We start from the raw sequence: 17,672 nt of genomic DNA on the forward strand, positions 1-17,672 counted from the left end.
ACGTCCAGTTTCCCTCTCCTCCGACTCCGTCACCCATTCCTTCTCTCCAGAGATGCTGCCTGTCCCGCTGAGTTACTCTAGCATTTTGTCTATCTCTAGATGATTGACAGGTCTGGTCGGGGGGGCGGGACGTTACCGCGAGTGAACGCCTGTATGACGTCAGCTCGAATGAACGGCTGTATGACGTCACCGCGTTGGGCGGGGTGTGTGTGAGACGTTATTGACGTCACCGCGTCGGGAGGACATTGGCGTCATTGACGTCACGCCGGGGGTTGTGGGCCGGGACTTGGCCGGGCGGCAGCGACGGGGAAGCGGGGAGACGGAGCGGAGCAGCCGGCCATCGCCCCTCACCACACCGGACTGCGGGTGTGAACGGCTCGCCCTGGAAAAGTGAGTAGCCCGGCGGGTGGCGGTCGGCCGGCGTGATGGGTGGGATATTCGGCCGGGCGGCGTGGTGGCGCAGCGAGGCCCAGGCGTCGGAGCCCGCCCGCCAACTGGGCCTCGGGCCTGGACTCGCTCGCCGCCTCGACCCGGCCACTGCCTCCTGCGGGAGAGACTGCGACAGACCCGGCGGATCGGCGGCACGATGGCGCAGCGGGAGAGTTGCTGCCTTTCAGCGCCAGAGACACCGGGTTCAATCCCGATCATGGGTGCTGTCTACGGAGTTTGTGCGGTCTCCATGTGGGTTTTCTCCGAGATCTTCGGTTTCCTCCCACACTCCAAAGCCGTACATTGGCTTGGTCTAAAATGTAAAACAATTGCCCTTAGTGTGTGCAGGGTTGTGTTCATGTGTGCGGATCGCTGGTCGGCGCGGACTTGGTGGCCTGTTTCTGCGCTGTATCTCTAAACTAAACCAGGGTCCAGTGAATGTGTGGTGGGGGAATAAACGAGACGGGCAAAGGGAGGGATCCGGACGCTTAAGTTGCATGTGAAGGCTCAGATCGTCCCCACCAACCTCCGAAGAAAACATGCATCACTTAATCATAAAGATGCACTGAGTTGACACAAGGAACTTTTTTAAGAGTCAAGTCAAGAGAGTTTATTGTCATGTGTCCCAGGTGTGTGTGTGTATATATATATATGTATGTATGTATATGTATATGTATATATGTATGTGTATGTATATGTGTATGTATATATGTATGTATATATATATGTATATATGTATGTATATGTGTATATATATATATATATGTATGTATATATATGTATGTGTGTATATATATGTGTGTGTATATATATGTGTGTGTGTGTGTATATATATATGTGTATGTGTGTATATATATATGTGTGTGTGTATATATATATGTATGTGTGTATATATATATGTGTGTGTGTATATATATGTATGTGTGTATATATATGTATGTGTGTATATATATGTATGTGTATATATATATGTGTGTATATATATATATGTGTGTATATATGTATGTGTGTATATATGTGTGTGTGTATATATGTGTGTGTGTATATATGTGTGTGTGTATATATGTGTGTGTGTATATATGTATATGTATGTATGTGTATGTATATATATATATGTGTGTGTGTATATATATATCTGTGTGTATATATATATATCTGTGTGTATATATATATATCTGTGTGTATATATATATATATCTGTGTGTATATATATGTATATATCTGTGTGTATATATATATATATCTGTGTGTATATATATATATCTGTGTGTATATATATATATCTGTGTGTATATATATATATCTGTGTGTATATATATATATATCTGTGTGTATATATATATATATCTGTGTGTATATATATATATATCTGTGTGTATATATATATATCTGTGTGTGTATATATATATATCTGTGTGTATATATATATATCTGTGTATATATATATATATCTGTGTATATATATATATATATCTGTGTGTATATATATATATATCTGTGTATATATATATATATCTGTGTATATATATATATATCTGTGTATATATATATATATATCTGTGTGTATATATATAATCTCTTCCCTGTCTGGGAGACCCGACTTTTTCCCTGTCGGGTCTCGGCTGTCGTTGGGGCCTAGCACCGTGGAGCGGCCTCCAGCCTGAACGACCCGGGGGCTCGGGAGACTGCGGAGCTGCGGAGCTGCGGACTCACCATCGTCGGGGGTGGCCGGCCTCGGAGCGTGGGGAGCGGCGGTGACTCGCTGCTGCGATTCGACTCCTGGGGCTCGGAGGCTCCAGCAACGCAGCCGCAGGTCCGGTGGACTGTGACATCGGGAGCTCGCGGGTCTGGGAGGAGAGAGAGAGACCGCTTCCCGGAGCTTCCGCAACGCGACTTCTCCAGCCGGTGTCACGGGGTTGGAACGACCCGGAGCGGGGCCGTACATCACCCGGCACGGCTTCATGGCCGTGGGACTCACCATCGCCCGTGGGGGTTCCAACCTTGGACTTTCAGACCGGGAGCGGGGCCGTAAATCGCCCCGCGCGGCCTAAAATGGCCGTGGGACTCATCATCGCCCGCCTGGGGCTTGGACATCGGGAGAGGCATGGAGAACAGGGGAGAGAAAAGACTTGCCTTCCATCACAGTGGCTTCACTGTGATGGATGTTTGTGTGAATTTAATTATGTGTATGTCTGTAAGACAGTGTCTTTGTTTGTATGGCTGTGGAAACAACATTTCGTTTGAGTCTCACTGGGGCTCAAATGATAATAAATTTGTATTGTATTGTATTGTATTGTATATATATATAGATATATAGATATATAGATATATATATCTATATGGAGTAGTCTTGAAAGAGTTGGGGTGGGACAAAACCTGGCAAGTGAGTGTGTGTGTGTGTGTTATACACACACACACACACACCTCACTTGCCAGGTTTTGTCCCACCCCCAACTCTTTCAAGACTACTCCATCAGTCTGAAGATGGGTGCCAATCTGAAGCGTCCATTCCCAATCCGTCATATGACCCATTCTCTCCACAGATGCTGTGTGACCCACTGAATTCCCTTTGTTCTTTGCACTGGCATGTTTATAAGTTTATGTATACATGCACAAAGATCAGAATAATCAGTTAAGGTGGGATTGATTTGTTGTTTTATGCTGTATCTCGCGCTGTATATTTTACTATTGTGTACTAATTTGGAGTATTTGCTGTAATAATTGCTATTTATTTATGGATTATAGTAATCTTCAGGTGGTATCTTAAATTGAGCTTCAAGAATGAGTAATTCTTAATTTGTGGCTAGATGGGTTGATATTTCTCCTTCATTAATTTGTGTTTTCTAGATGTCAGATGAACTGGCAAAACAACTGGCCAGTTACAAGGCTCAACTTCAACAAGTAGAAGCTGCTTTGTCAACTGATGCAGACAATGAAGACTTGCTTAAATTACAAAAAGATCTGCAGGTTGGTGTTCTATTTAATTTTAATACATATTTTCAATTCAAAGATAAGATTTTCCTAGTTGTCTCAGTTCATGAAAGATCATGTTTCACTTTAAAGGAGGTACTGTAAAGGGGTCAAACCAATATGATGGCTAAAGCATAACAATTGCTATTAATAAAACAAGTTGCTGTATATTATCTATTGGGCCGGGATGTTTTTATGGGACTAGGAGCAAAATGTTTCTAAAGTCCCACTGAAAATCAAGAGCAAACAGATAAAAATAAATCAGATTACTCAATTCAGGAAGAATGCTGATTATAGGACCTTCATGTCACAAATAATGGGTGTTTTTGGTCTGTGAGGAAAATTGTTTTTGTTGTTCATCCAGTGTTGGATATAATAGGCAAAGTATGTAGCAGTTGCTGACATTGATTTTAATCATTGTTCTATTCAATTTGAATAAAATATGAATATTTTTTGTCAGTTCAATATTTTACTGCTTTTAAACAGGTAACCACCTGAAATTAAGAAAATGTTAATAGTTGAGAGATAGTTGGAGCAATAACTAAAATTCATGAGTCCACTTCACTAAAGTTATCATATTTATTGCTTTCAGCAGAAAATTGAACTGCTTCAAAACAGGAAAGTACACTTTGACAAATGTTTAAAACACAAATTCTTTGACATGTGATAGCTCTTTTGAGGGGTTAAAAATATTAGTTCAAGGATTACAATTTTTGGTTTGATTTATGCCAGTTATAAATTATAAAAGCAAACACGGTTATTGTGTACTTCGTGCATGTGCCAGGTAGATTTTTATTGGTAATCTGTTTTTCAGGCAATTTTTAATGTTTTTTCTGCAGATTATACTGATGGTTTTGGAAAACTGACACTGCAGTTAAATTGATTATCAGAATGGCAGATTCATTGACATTTTAAGAGATTGTTGGTCAACTTTTAGCATAAGGGGAATAACACGTGTAAGCGTGGAGTTGGTTCATAAATGCAAATCACCATTTCAACATGTAGTTCAGTGTAGAAGTACACCTGAAACGTCACCCATTCCATCTCTCCAGAGATGCTGCCTGTCCCGCTGAGTTCATCCAGCTTTTTGTGTCTATATTCTAGATTGGATCTTCAAAAGAGACAAGTGTTTAATTATCATACGTCACATCAATAGCCAATGTAATTCTTGCTTATAACAGCTTAACTAGCCTATAAACACCATACAGATAGGTGATATATAAACATTTAAATTCAATTAACTAATAATCATAACGCTAGTGCAAGTATGCTTGATGTAAAGTCGAAACATTACAGCATAATAAAGTGCAGATACACAGAGACAATTTAGAAGAAATTATCTGTTAAAGTTTGACAGATTTGACAAAGTTTGAAACCTGAGGTACCAGAAAAATATTTAGTCTGTTTTGATGTGGTCGCTTTTTTGCATGAAATCTACTCTTTTTTTTTTGTAAGGATCAATATCACATCAAGCTTAACTGTGGTCTGAGATTCATTCATTTCTGCAGTTTTTTCGACTATGGTATTGCAGTTGCGTTAAAGTTAGCAAGCGGAAAAATATTTCTTGGACATTATTAAGAAGTGGAGCTCGGGACGGATGATGAAATTGTCCAATTTTTTTAATTCCTTTTATTTTGCTGGCAGTGGTAACTCAATTTCTTCATAACTTTAAAAATACCTAAGAAATACCTGATATATTTCTTCTTTTTTAACTTATTACCTGAATTATTTGACTTTAACAACATTTATCAATATATTGCTGTAGTTTGTTTTGTTTGAAAGGGTGGTGGTGGTTCTCTTTTTAAACAGTTTGAAATCAAGTTCATCTCAGAGTGCTTGAAAGTCGATTGTGTTACTATGAGATTGGACTTGTATCTAGGCAGAGTAGCAGATACACAGATGTTCATGAAAATTTGTTTTTTTGAACAGCAATCTCGCAACTTCACTTTTTTGTTTATTTTGAAATTTAATTTAAATACATTAATTAATGTTCTCAAACAGCCTTGATGGGATTGGAGGTAGACAAAAATGCTGGAGAAGCGGGTGAGGCAGCATCTATGAAACAAAGGAATAGGTGATGTTTTGGGTTGAGACCCTTCCTCAGACTTGATGGGATTGGATTTATTCCAAGTCTCAGGATTACTAAACCAATAATGTATCTACTGCACAAGTATGCCCAATATTGCAGGAAGTAGATTATATATGAAAATTCACAACAGAGATTAAATGACAGGAAAACAGATGGCATCTCATAAATCAATTGATACTAATTTACATTTGATGCTGGAAGCGAATTGTTGGGAACCACTCCATTTTTATGTTGGAGGAAATGGATACAACATTCCACAATTTCACTATTGGTGAAATGTAAAAATATCTTGTCTTAAAAGGAGTCATTCAAGCTGTATTACTCTGTATCTTATGAGCCTTGTTGTATGGCTGGATTGTGCAGAATGTCTACAAAGGTAGTCTAGGGATTTCTTTAACAGTTGCATTGTCCAACAATTCAGAATCTTTTAAGCTGTGCAGGAATAAAACTTCCTCCCCAGTACACGTCAGCTGCAGATGTATATTATACAAGTCTAGGCAGTGTTAAATTAGATTGTCAATACGTCAAACCATTCGCTGCATAAAAATAGAAGTTTCTAAACTTTGTATTGTTTGGCTCAATATTTCATCAAATATTTCTTAAGGATTTACCAATTCCTCTCCCTTTCCATGCACACTCCTCACCCCTGCTTGCCTCTCTGCTTTTTGGTTAAGAGATGCTAATTTATAATCGAGATCAGGCCTTTGCAATCCGTCAATCCAAGCTACCATGATGACACGTGCAGGGGAAATCAGACTGTAGTACTTCTATATTTTACATCTTTTTTTCACAGTTGGTACACGCCATGTTTGATTTCAGGTGGAAATGGACTCCTCCTCTTGTTCTGAGTAAGTATTAATCCTTGTCAACAGTTGCACATGGATTTAAATAGATTTATTAATTGGTTAAAATAGTTGAAGGGATTTTATTTCCCACCAAAAAAAGGCAGCGTTTTCCTAATTTCTTGTCTGCTCCAAATCTAAATGAATTGTTTAGCTCTTGGGCATACCACAATAAAGTTGCATCTGCATGTGATTGGATATATCTTATTAGTTACCTAATGTACTTGTACTTTATGAGGATCAGTTATGAGTAAAACAATTATTTGCCCTATATATTTTTTCTCCAAGAGGTAGCTGGTATGAGCAGGTAGTTGTCATTTGTAAAATCAGTGTGATAGTGTCTGGAAAATGCAGATATTTTATAGCAAAGCTTTCACTAAGAGCCAGCAAAAGTTGATTAGTGAGGTCAGTAAAGATTCTTCGCTACTTTACTCGTGAACAGATTTCCAACACCACATATTTAGGCAAGTCACTCAAAAATTTCTAGAAGCTGAAGTTACAGTTTTACTCAAAAGTATTGCTTTTCATTTGTGCAATTCTTAGCATTAGAGGCTACAAACAAAGGCATTGAAAAAGTTTGTAATGCATTGTGAGTATCTGATGTGGGGGGGAAAAAGGGTTGTGATGTGGTAACAAACAAGGTTGTATCTAAACCAACGTTCAACTTTAGAAAGACCTGTGGAGAGAACAGCTTTATTTATTTTGCAGATGTACGCTTTAGCTTTGTCTGTTCTCTACACGTGCTATCTGACCCATTGATAGTTTCCGGATTTTTTTTTCTTTTTAGTTGATGTATGCAGGTATTTTTGCTCTTTTTGTGCAACCTCAGAAACCATGACTTCTTGGCGTATTAATATACTTTTTTTTCCCTGCCATAATGTAAAATGCATGATGCAGCCCCCTTTGACAATCAGATACCCAGAGTAGATTTAACGTCTAAGGACATTGAGTGCAGAAAAGTGGAGTTGATGCCAAAGAATGGCAAAGCAGGCCTGAGAGTCTGTGTAGCCTACTTGCCAAAGATGTGCACTAAAAGCTGCAGTAACTCATCGGGACAGGCAGCATCTCTGGAGAGAAGGAATGGGTGGCGGTGGAAGTCTGAAGAAGGGTCTGGACCCGAAATGTCACCCATTCCTTCTCTCCAGAGATGCTGCCTGTCCTGCTGAATTACTCCAGCTGTTTGTGTCTGACTTTGGTTTAAACCCGCATCTGCAGTTCCTTCCTACACATTTAGTCTACTTGCCACTTTGTTATAATGGATTTGTGATCTAGATGTTTCCATGGGCTAATCGCTTGATGATAGAAATGAGTTTGAAATGTCTCCCAGTTTTGTAAAACTACTGAACCGCATCCAGTAATTTAAAAAGGCTTTCAAGGTTAGTTCATTGTCGTGATGTTTTGATAAAAATACAGTATTGGGGATAAGGACCCATTTTCCCTGATCTCTGACTTCCAGAAGAGGTGGATGGTTAGAATAGCTCTCTCTCCTGGTAGAAAACATCCCTAGCTTTTTGTGTAAGAAGGTTCTCAACCTGAAACGTCACCCATTCCTTTTCTCCAGAGATGCTGCCTGTCCCGCAGAGTTACTGAGTTGTGTCAATACCAAACCTTTTTGTCTGTTTAATGGATGATAGCGGATCTTGGGAAATAACCAGTGAACCATTCCAATCTTCCCTTTGTTGTGCTTGGATACTGTAAAGCTTTGCTCTGTGTCCTGTTAGTGTTCTGGTCTTAAGGTGACTTTAAAGACAAATATGCAATTTCCCACCCTAAAGACATTTTCTTTTAAGTGTCCTGTGTGTTCCTTCACAACGCCACCTCCATTTCGCTTTGGAAACTTGCTATTCCAGGTCTCCAACTCACCGGGGAGCTAATACCATCCATGAGAATAGCCAGCAAGTGGCTCCGGCAGTGATGAGAATACAGGACTGAAGAGATTGACAATTGGATATCAGCAGTATTCATGCTCAATACCACCTGGTTCCCTGGTAAGCTTGAACCCAGAAATGGCTGGCTGCTAGGAGCTTGTGGAAGAGGAACAGGATTTTCTTTTTGCTTTGTGTTTCAGATGTGAATTCACTTCCTCTTTAAATAACACTTTAAAATGTTTTCTACCTTTAACTTGGGACATTATGGAAATTGCCATGAATAAAGGGCGGGGTCTAAATGGAAAACACACTCTAAAATGCAAAGTTGACCCAGGCGCCTTGTTACAGTCTTAACAAGTATAATCCACCAATCTTTAAGGCTACCAAAACAATTTTTATCTCGTCATTTCGAATGGAATGTCCTTGATTTTATATTCAACTCAAAAGTTCATCACATCCATGCTGGCCAGAAAAAGGTTGATCCTACTGGCTGTTAGATATTCTAAATTACAGCATATCAAATTGTCCTTTGATATTTTCAACGTGATGGCCACTTTCTGATTATGCCAACCTTTTGTGTGGGGAAATCCCTGGTTTACTGCCATTCCTTCAACTTATATCTTTGTTCTTACTATTGATTTCTCAATCAAAAAAAGGAATTGCCCACTCCTGTAAGTCTTTCATTATTTGTTACACCTGAATTAAATTTTCCCTTTACGTCCTGTATTCTATAGAAAGTCGCTCAATTTATCTAGTCATTCTCGATTCTATGCAAAATCTTTGTAAATCGGGGTCCTTTCAGATGCTGCCATATCCCATTATTATAATTTTGAAACTATTTATTTTCAAATGTGTACAAAACATGTCAACTTACAATTGATAGCATCGTTGAAAACAAGTGGATTAAAAAAAGGCAGACAACATGGGTAGTAATGGATCACGATGCACGCAAAAGGCTACTTAGTCATGAGAATTTTAGACGCAGAGATTAAAATAAATTGAGCGAACGATAAACTCCTAAATGCTTTAGGTATGCTTGACCCAGTGAAAGTTGAATTTAAGCCTTTGTACTGGTATTTGGTTTGGGTTTATTATTGTCATGTGTCATAGGTATAGTGAAAAGGTTTGTTTTGCATGCTATCCAAACAGATCAGATAACAGTTCTCAGCATTGTAGCACATAGGATGTTTAACTATGGATGTTAAAGGGAGCAACATATATTTGACACCAACAAAAGGATGGAACTAAACTAACAGGTGTGGTTGAGGGTTTCTAATGCCCCTGTCCCACCTAGGAAACCTGAACGGAAACATCTGGAGACTTTGTGCCCCACCCAAGGTTTCCGTGCGGTTCCTGGAGGTTGCAGGTAGGGAGACTGACAAAATCCTCCTGAAACCGCACAGAAACCTTGGGTGGGGCTCAAGAGGTTTCCGTTCAGGTTTCCTAAGTGGAACAGTGGCATAACTGTAACAGATTTGATGGGGATACACTTTAGGACATCATTACTCCCAATTTGTGAACTTCCCGGTGCTAATCCACACCACTCGCCCCATGATGTATTATTTAACCATCAAATCCAAGCCTCTCTTTTGCTTTGTTGGCTTTAACACTCCTGTATGACACAGTCATTCAGTTTTACTGCATGTCCCGCTGCATTTGGCATTCCTCTCCTACATTTGATCACACTTCAAAATTTGATTCACCTTATGGCTTTTTAAAGGGCACCCAAGGCACATATTTTCATCCAGTTTGGTGATAACCATCTGCTACCATTCATCTGGCATATGACATAAGGAATTTATTACACAAGTGCACAATTGGTTGAGAATTTTAATGCCCGGATCTGAGTTGGCTCTTTTGTATGCTATTGATTTGATAAAAGATTGTGATCTTAAGAGCATGCTCATTGTTGTCCCATTCTCCAAGCAGTATTTAGTTTTATGGTTTATCTCTTGGGTACAAATTAGGTGTACCTCTTCTGGAAATGTTGTTATTCATTGTGGCTGACCAAAAAGGGGCTTTGAGGCTATAATGAATTGTCAAATATCCTTTGCACAGAAGAAGCCAAAGCAACAGGCAGATTGATACCATCTTTGATTGAAATCTTGTTAATACTCAATTTTCACAATGGCAGCTGTCTGAGTGCAGTTAAATAGGCATGTCACATGGTATGGCACATTGAGGAACATTGTATTTTAACGTTCAAGGTGGTACCGTACTATCAGTCGGTTTTGCTATAAATCTAGAGGCAGGAGTTTTATTTGGCTTTCATCCAATGTCAGTTGATCTCCACCTTTGGGGCTTTAGTACCTATTCAAATTACATCATTACAATAGGTATAGCTAGATTAGGAGCAGGTCAGTGAGGACAGTAGTAATGATGGGGCATTAGTGTAGTGGAAGCAGTTTGAGGTGCGCACACTTGAAATTGATCCAAGAGAGGATTATAATTGAGTTAAAAATTACAGAAGACAATACATTGAAGAATTGGCAGTGATTACTCAAGGATGAGAAATGTGCAGTTTATGATCACTACATGAGTTTGACTGCCATTGCTTTAAGAGCTGGTTCCCAACCGGCATTGCTACATCTAATTCTGCATCCAGGTTAAGGGAGCTGAAAAACATTTCCGCGTGAATTGGGACTGCCCATTCAGATATTGTCAATGAAAATGAAAGGCAAAACTCCAGCACATGCTCCAGAGAACTTCAGAGTGGTGAATCTCTGGAATTCTCTGCCACAGAAGGTAGTTGAGACCAGTTCATTGGCTATATTTAAGAGGGAGTTAGATGTGGCCCTTGTGGCTAAAGGGATCAGGGGGTATGGAGAGAAGGCAGGTACAGGATACTGAGTTGGATGATCAGCCATGATCATATGGAATGGTGGTGCAGGCTCGAAGGGCCGAATGGCCTACTCCTGCACCTATGTTTCTATGCTGAAAATCTGAAATTAAAAACAATACTGGAAACATTCACATGGAACAGCATTAATGCTTCAGGTCTGAGTGTGGGGAAAAGGAGAAAACAAGGTTTTCAGTAGCAGTGAAGGTGGGGTGGGGGGGGAGAAGGAATGATGAGAACTAGTGGAATATTATAGATATTATGAATCCTAATATTTGAGGCACGGTGAGCAGGCTGTAACAGGTTCCTATTCGATTGTGTTGAGTGGGAAGAGGGGATGGAATTGCAACCAGAGCAGTATGAAGCTGAAAGTGGAGTGCAATTTTGAGAGCTAAGTAAAACAGTGCTAATACATACTATGTATTGATTTGGAAACAGACCTTTGTGCTCAAACGTTGCTTTCCTTTGCCCCGCCATTCCAGTGAGCAGTCATAAAGGCAGGAGTCAGTGTTATTGGCGTACAGATCAAAATTCTTGACTTTAATCTTTGGAAACAAGGAAGAGTGAATGAAGCATAGAGTTTCAATCATTTGGAGGCAGCGCATTCGGTCGATAACATAACCACATCTTTATATTTTCCTAATTTTAATAAAGCATTGACTAAACTAGTTTGGTGTTGAAATTGTACCAAACATGTAAGATGGTATTATACTTTACCAAAGGGCAGTACTAAGTCTTATATTTGCTTGAATGTCTTACAGGAAGTTATAGAACTTACCAAGGACTTGCTATCAAATCAGCCTTCTGTTGCCACAACCAATGCAGACAGCTCAGCAAATTCTGTGTCCAATCATAAATGGAAGACTGGTGACAAATGTATGGCCACTTGGAATGAGGATGGACAGTAAGTGTAAAAATCTCTAACAGTACATCAATAGAACAGTAAAAAATGGTAAGAGATTCTTTGAGATTTATTCTGGAATTTGTCACTTAGGTCGGTAATATTTTTGCATACTAATGCAATTAAGATTTATTCTAATTCTGATTGTACCACAAGCTTCTCACATGTGCTTATCGGGCCAATCTGTTATTTATGCATTGTGCCGTTACTGATTTTTTTTGGTATTTTGTTTGCTTTGGAGAATCTAAAACCAATAAATGTATTTGCAAGTAGATTATGATCTCAGGAAGCAGAAGTCATTGCTGTAGACATTTCTGGGCAGCAGAATAAAACTGAACTACACCGATTCAACCATGGTGTCCAATTTAATATCAAGGTGAGGATCTGTCTCTGACCCCCTAAGGTGGCTTATTTCATCCTCAGAGCGTCACTTGGTCCTGCAGCTGCATCGGCTCAGATCCCCTCGATATACCTTGAGATTTCTCTGTCCCCTTCCCATTAAGGCATTTCTGATCAAACCTTTTTGATTTGTTCTAATGTCTCCTTTTGTGAATTGGTTACATTTTGTTGGTGTTCCTTCGAATATTTTGCCTTGTATAAATAACACTTTATTTCTGTGTATTTGATGATGATTATTGGCAGGTGTCTCCATTATGTGACAGTTGATGTTTGCTGACTTCAGATTGCTGTGCATGGATTGATGACTTAAAGGCCATTGCAGGATTGGCAGATCTCAGAGATGTCTACTACAGCAAAACTGATCACCAGTTAAAATCTGGAGTCATTGCTTGACCCTGCTATTTACAACTTGTGAAGATTTAGTGCACTTAGAGTTATTTGATGACTTTTAAAAAGGAAGTTACTTTATTACTTTATATGTGTTATTCTGCTATACTATGTACTGTGTTGTAGTACACAGTATATTATGAATGGGATATAACAATTATTCAATTGTGGAACACAATTGGTATTACACGGGCCAAATTGGTTATAACACGATTTCAATTGGGAACAAGAGAATTTAGTTTGTTTGAAAATTAACGAGCAGGAAGCTGTTTAGCAAAAAAAAATTGGTCCAGGTTATTATGTAACCTCCCTGCAGTAAACAGCCATGATTGTTTCTTAAGAACATAGTCAAGGTAGGACAGGCAGCCTTTGAAATTGACCGGCAATTGCTCCTATTGACACTGGTGCAGTAATGGTCTATTAAACGATGTTACTATTACATAAACATAAAATTATTTTTTCCAAATCTTGTCGGGTTGTGGAATAATTTGTTAATGGGGGACCAAACCTTTCTAGCCCCTAAACCCCACTTATTGACTATTTTCTACAACACATTTCTTAGAAATCTAACCACTATGTTATAGCATAACCACCTGTAACATTCCAAACTCGCTTCAGAAACTTTTCAAAGTTTCATTTATGAACCGTTGAGGATCCATATCGTTATTTTAGTGTGTTCTGTCAGACATTTGCTACACATTATCTAATACCATTTATGAATATTCAAAAGATGCACAGTAATATTACTGCTGTTTTCCCATGAGCTTCATAGAAACATAATTGTATTAGTAAAGCCATTTGATGTTTAATTATTTGAGCAATACATACTAAATAGATTTAGTTACTTTGCCTCAAATGTTCAGAAATGTCTACAGATAGCAAATTTAAAGTATGCACTTCTTGATTGTTAATAAATTGCATTTGATTTGTAAAACAGTAAAAAAAACATTAGTTAATGCAGAAATTGATTAAAGCTTTGTAGGGTCTGATTATCAAACCTCTACTCACATGCTTACAGCCCTAACTTCCTTGCAGATTGTATGAAGCGGAAATTGAAGAGATTGACCAGGAGAATGGTACAGCTGCCATCACCTTTACTGGATACGGAAATGCTGATGTGCTTCCCTTGACCAACCTGAAACCTGTTGAAGAAGGAAACGATAGTGAGGACATGGGTGGCGACAAACCCAAATCAAAGTGAGTCCTGGCAAGCGGATAAATGCATTACTTTTGATTGAAAACTGAAACTTGAGTCTTGTTTTAAATGCGCTGGAGATATAATACCAATTGTTCAGTGGTTTTTGATTTGGACTGTTTGCAGGAAAGAAATGGTTGCCCAGCAGAGGGAGTACAAGAAAAAGAAAGCTTTGAAAAAGGCCCAGAGAATGAAGGAGCTCGAACAGGAGCGAGAGGAACAAAAAGTAAAATGGCAGCAGTTTAACAACAGAGCTTATTCCAAGAACAAAAAGGGACAGGTACATATAAAATTATTCTCTTCATTCCCTTTTTATACTTTTCATTTCCATCTTGCTCCTTTTCTCTCTTCCTCCCACCCCCGAAACCATAAATATACTAATGAGAATAGGTTACTGACATTTTATTTTCCTTATACCCATTATACCCAATTGCAATATTATCCATAATATAACATCCTTGTATTCTTTCTAGCATCAGTGAAGGACCTTAAGGTTCCTTCGGAACCATTTAGATGGAGTATCTTTAAATATTACTTTTCATTAGCTTAGCGGCACTAAACTTGTTGCATCTCATCTGTTTCTTAAATTTAGATTGGCTCAGACCTTTGATTATGCCTTTGATTTACAAAAGATGGTGTTAATCCTGTAAAATTTATGTGGCAATGAAATTAAGTTGTACTTCTGTCACATTTCATCCCAACGAATATTTACATTAGATTTGAATCCCCTTACTTGTCTCCATCTTTCACAATGCATTGCCACTTTGATAATCTGACATCCTTGGTGTCCTGGACTAGCAGATTCTAATATGGAATAGAACCACATGAGTTAGATGCCAGATCATTGTGAATTCCCAACAGTAAAAAAGTGGATTATTAGAGCTTCATTGTATTTTGGCTGCCAAATTAGATGTGAGAAAAAAATTATGTTTTTTTTTATCGAAGGAAGGAGTGTGTTTAATGAGCCTCAAATATTCCTGTATATGACCTCGTCAGACATCCTTTGTCTCCTTTTCACCTCTAACCGCTGTCACTTGCTCTGTCTACCTGTCAATCGAATTCCCTCACTTGTATCCACCTATCTATTGCCAGACTTTATCCAGCTTCCACCTTGTCATCTGTCCATTCCCTCCACAAATGTGGGGATCTGAGTTTCTCCTGCGCGTTGTTTTGCTCAATATTCTAGCATCTGATTTTTGTCTCCCGATTTCTTTTTTGGCTATAATCAGGATTTGGATGGCCAAAATTAATACATTTTCCAGTTTATGTCAGCACTCTGCACTATCCTTTAGTGCTGGTAGTGAATGTGCATCCAAATTTACCAAGTAGTCTGTTTTTAACAGTAAGAGTCAGTTGTAAACTATTGTATTAGTTTCCCCATTGTGCTTTGAAATGTAGGTCAAGCGTAAATGTTTTCTTATTGCTCTCTGTGAATGCTTTACCATGAAATGGTGAGCCTACTTGGCTGTGACTCTGCCAAATTCTGCACTGGGTTTCTTCAAGCGGTTTCTGATGGGATAATTTGCTACTCAGTTGTGATGCATTTCAATAGCATTACCGAAACTGGATTATAGCACATCTTTTTGGTTATTGTTTTGAAACTAAATGCCTTGTTGACTTGTGTAAGTGCGTTGATAGTAATTGCAAGGTTGGCTTGGTTCCTCTGACTACTTCAATTCAAGTCAAGTCAAGTTTATTTGTCACATACACATACGAGATGTGCAGTGAAATGAAAGTGGCAATGCTCGCGGACTTTTGTGCAAAAGACAAACAACCAAACAAATTATAAACACAATCATATCATAGTAATAGTTTTTAATGGTAACTTCATTTGGTGTATTGGCACAAGTTATAGCTGTGTGATGCCAATTCTACTAAACTTCCAAAATAACTAAGTTAAGTACTTATTTAATGTTCAGTTTAGATTCTTCACGTTTTGCTGCGAGAATATAACTGGATGTACATGTCTTTATATTTGTGCTATTTTAGCCTGATATCACATTTTACTAGACCAGTGACAAAAAGAAAATGGAAATGATAGAAAATATAATTATTGCCATTGTAATTGCAGTATGTTTTTAAAACTACTTGCAACCAACATGTATTAATTCAGTCTTTATTGTTATAAAGGTAAAGAAAAGCATTTTTGCTTCACCGGAAAGCGTAACTGGAAAAGTTGGAGTTGGCACGTGTGGCATAGCAGACAGACCAATGACCCAGTACCAAGACACGTCCAAATATAATGTGAGGCATCTTATGCCTCAGTAGCTAGCACCAGTGTAAAGTATTTGCAAGATAACATTGTTTTTTTGTCAATGTATTACATTAGTGCACTTTTAATAGTTTTTTTGGGTAACTTCATTTGGTGTATTGGCACAAGTCATAGCTGTGTGATGCCAAGTGTATGAGACAGTTAATGTGTATGTTACCATCTATTACTGAGGCAGGTGGAGGATTTGATAACTCAATCTTCCTATTTGAGGAAGAGTAATTTTTACAATTCAGCTTTTTTTTGTAAGTATAATTGGGCGATTTTAACAAATAAAAAATAATCTAAAACTTGTCTTTTGTATTTTCTAATTAAAAATTTTAGGGGAACAGATGTTGAGTATAACCTGTGTTCTATCTTGTTCTATGCCAACTTTTAACCTGATCAGCGTCTTCATAAAAGTCATATTATAGGTACAAATTGAGGAAGGTTCAATCCAACCTTGTACTCCCGATGATAAATTAACTGAAAATTCTCACTGTTTACTACAGAATTTATCGCTTGCCTACATTAATGATAATGTATATGAACGGCTGACTAACTCTGTAAAATTTGCAGACGTGCAGGAAAATGTTCTTGGTGTTAATTTCATGCAGCCAGGCATTTGCTGCTCTGATATTATACCAAGGATGAGATTATTTACCTATTCATTGTAGATGCTATGATAGCAGAGGCCTTTTTTCAGAATTATAACACTTATAATAATATTGCAGATTTCTGACATTTGATAAACATAAAGGCCAATCTCTATCATTTGAGTGGAAAGAAATCAGGTGGTTTGGCATTTTGAAGACTGATGGTGGGATTCTAATACTAGGTTTATAAATTCACAAGTTATAGGAGCAGAATTAGGCCCTTCGGTCCATCAAGCCTACTCCGTCATTCAATCATGGCTGATATATTCTTCCTGCCTTCTCTCCATAACCCTTGACACCTGTACTAATCAAGAATCTGTTAATGACCACCTATCCATTGACTTGGCCTCCATGGACTTCTGTGGCAATGAATTCCACAGATTCACTACCCTCTGGCTAAAGAAATACCTTATCTCCTTTCTAAAGGTGCATCCTTTTATTCTGAGGCTACGGCCTCTGGTCCTATACTCTCCCACTAGTGGAAGCATCCGCTCTATCCAGGCCAGGTAAGTTTCAATGAGGTATCCCCTCATCCTTCTAAACTCCAGTGAGTACAGGCCCAGTTCCTTCAAACACTCATTATAAGTTAAATCAAATCATTCCTGCGATTATTCTCGTAAACCTCCTCTGGCCCCTCTCCGATGTCAGCACATCCTCAGTTATGTGGCCCAAAACTGCTCACAATACTCCCATCAAATGCAATCTCACCAATGCCTATTAAACCTCAGCATAATATCCCTGTTTTTGTATTCTAGTCCACTTGAAATAAATGGTATCTATTTCTTCTACTTGCGTTTGGCGTGCACAGCCTAAAGTTGTGACAACTTGTTCTGTTTGATCTTGTTTGTG

General features: G+C 38.6%; 1 protein-coding gene across 1 annotated transcript; it reads left to right on the forward strand.

Moving 5' to 3' along the window:
* The first annotated feature begins 234 nt into the window (after positions 1-234).
* smndc1 (survival motor neuron domain containing 1) lies at positions 235-16,478 on the forward strand. Its single transcript, XM_055646971.1, has 6 exons — positions 235-390; positions 3,277-3,396; positions 11,799-11,941; positions 13,760-13,921; positions 14,046-14,199; positions 16,050-16,478. Exons 2-6 carry the CDS (start codon positions 3,277-3,279, stop codon positions 16,185-16,187), a joined length of 717 nt encoding a protein of 238 aa, XP_055502946.1. The 5' UTR covers positions 235-390; the 3' UTR covers positions 16,188-16,478.
* Positions 16,479-17,672: the final 1,194 nt, after the last annotated feature.

The sequence above is a fragment of the Leucoraja erinacea genome, chromosome 15 (assembly GCF_028641065.1).
Source record: "Leucoraja erinacea ecotype New England chromosome 15, Leri_hhj_1, whole genome shotgun sequence".
NCBI classification, from domain to species: domain Eukaryota; kingdom Metazoa; phylum Chordata; class Chondrichthyes; order Rajiformes; family Rajidae; genus Leucoraja; species Leucoraja erinaceus.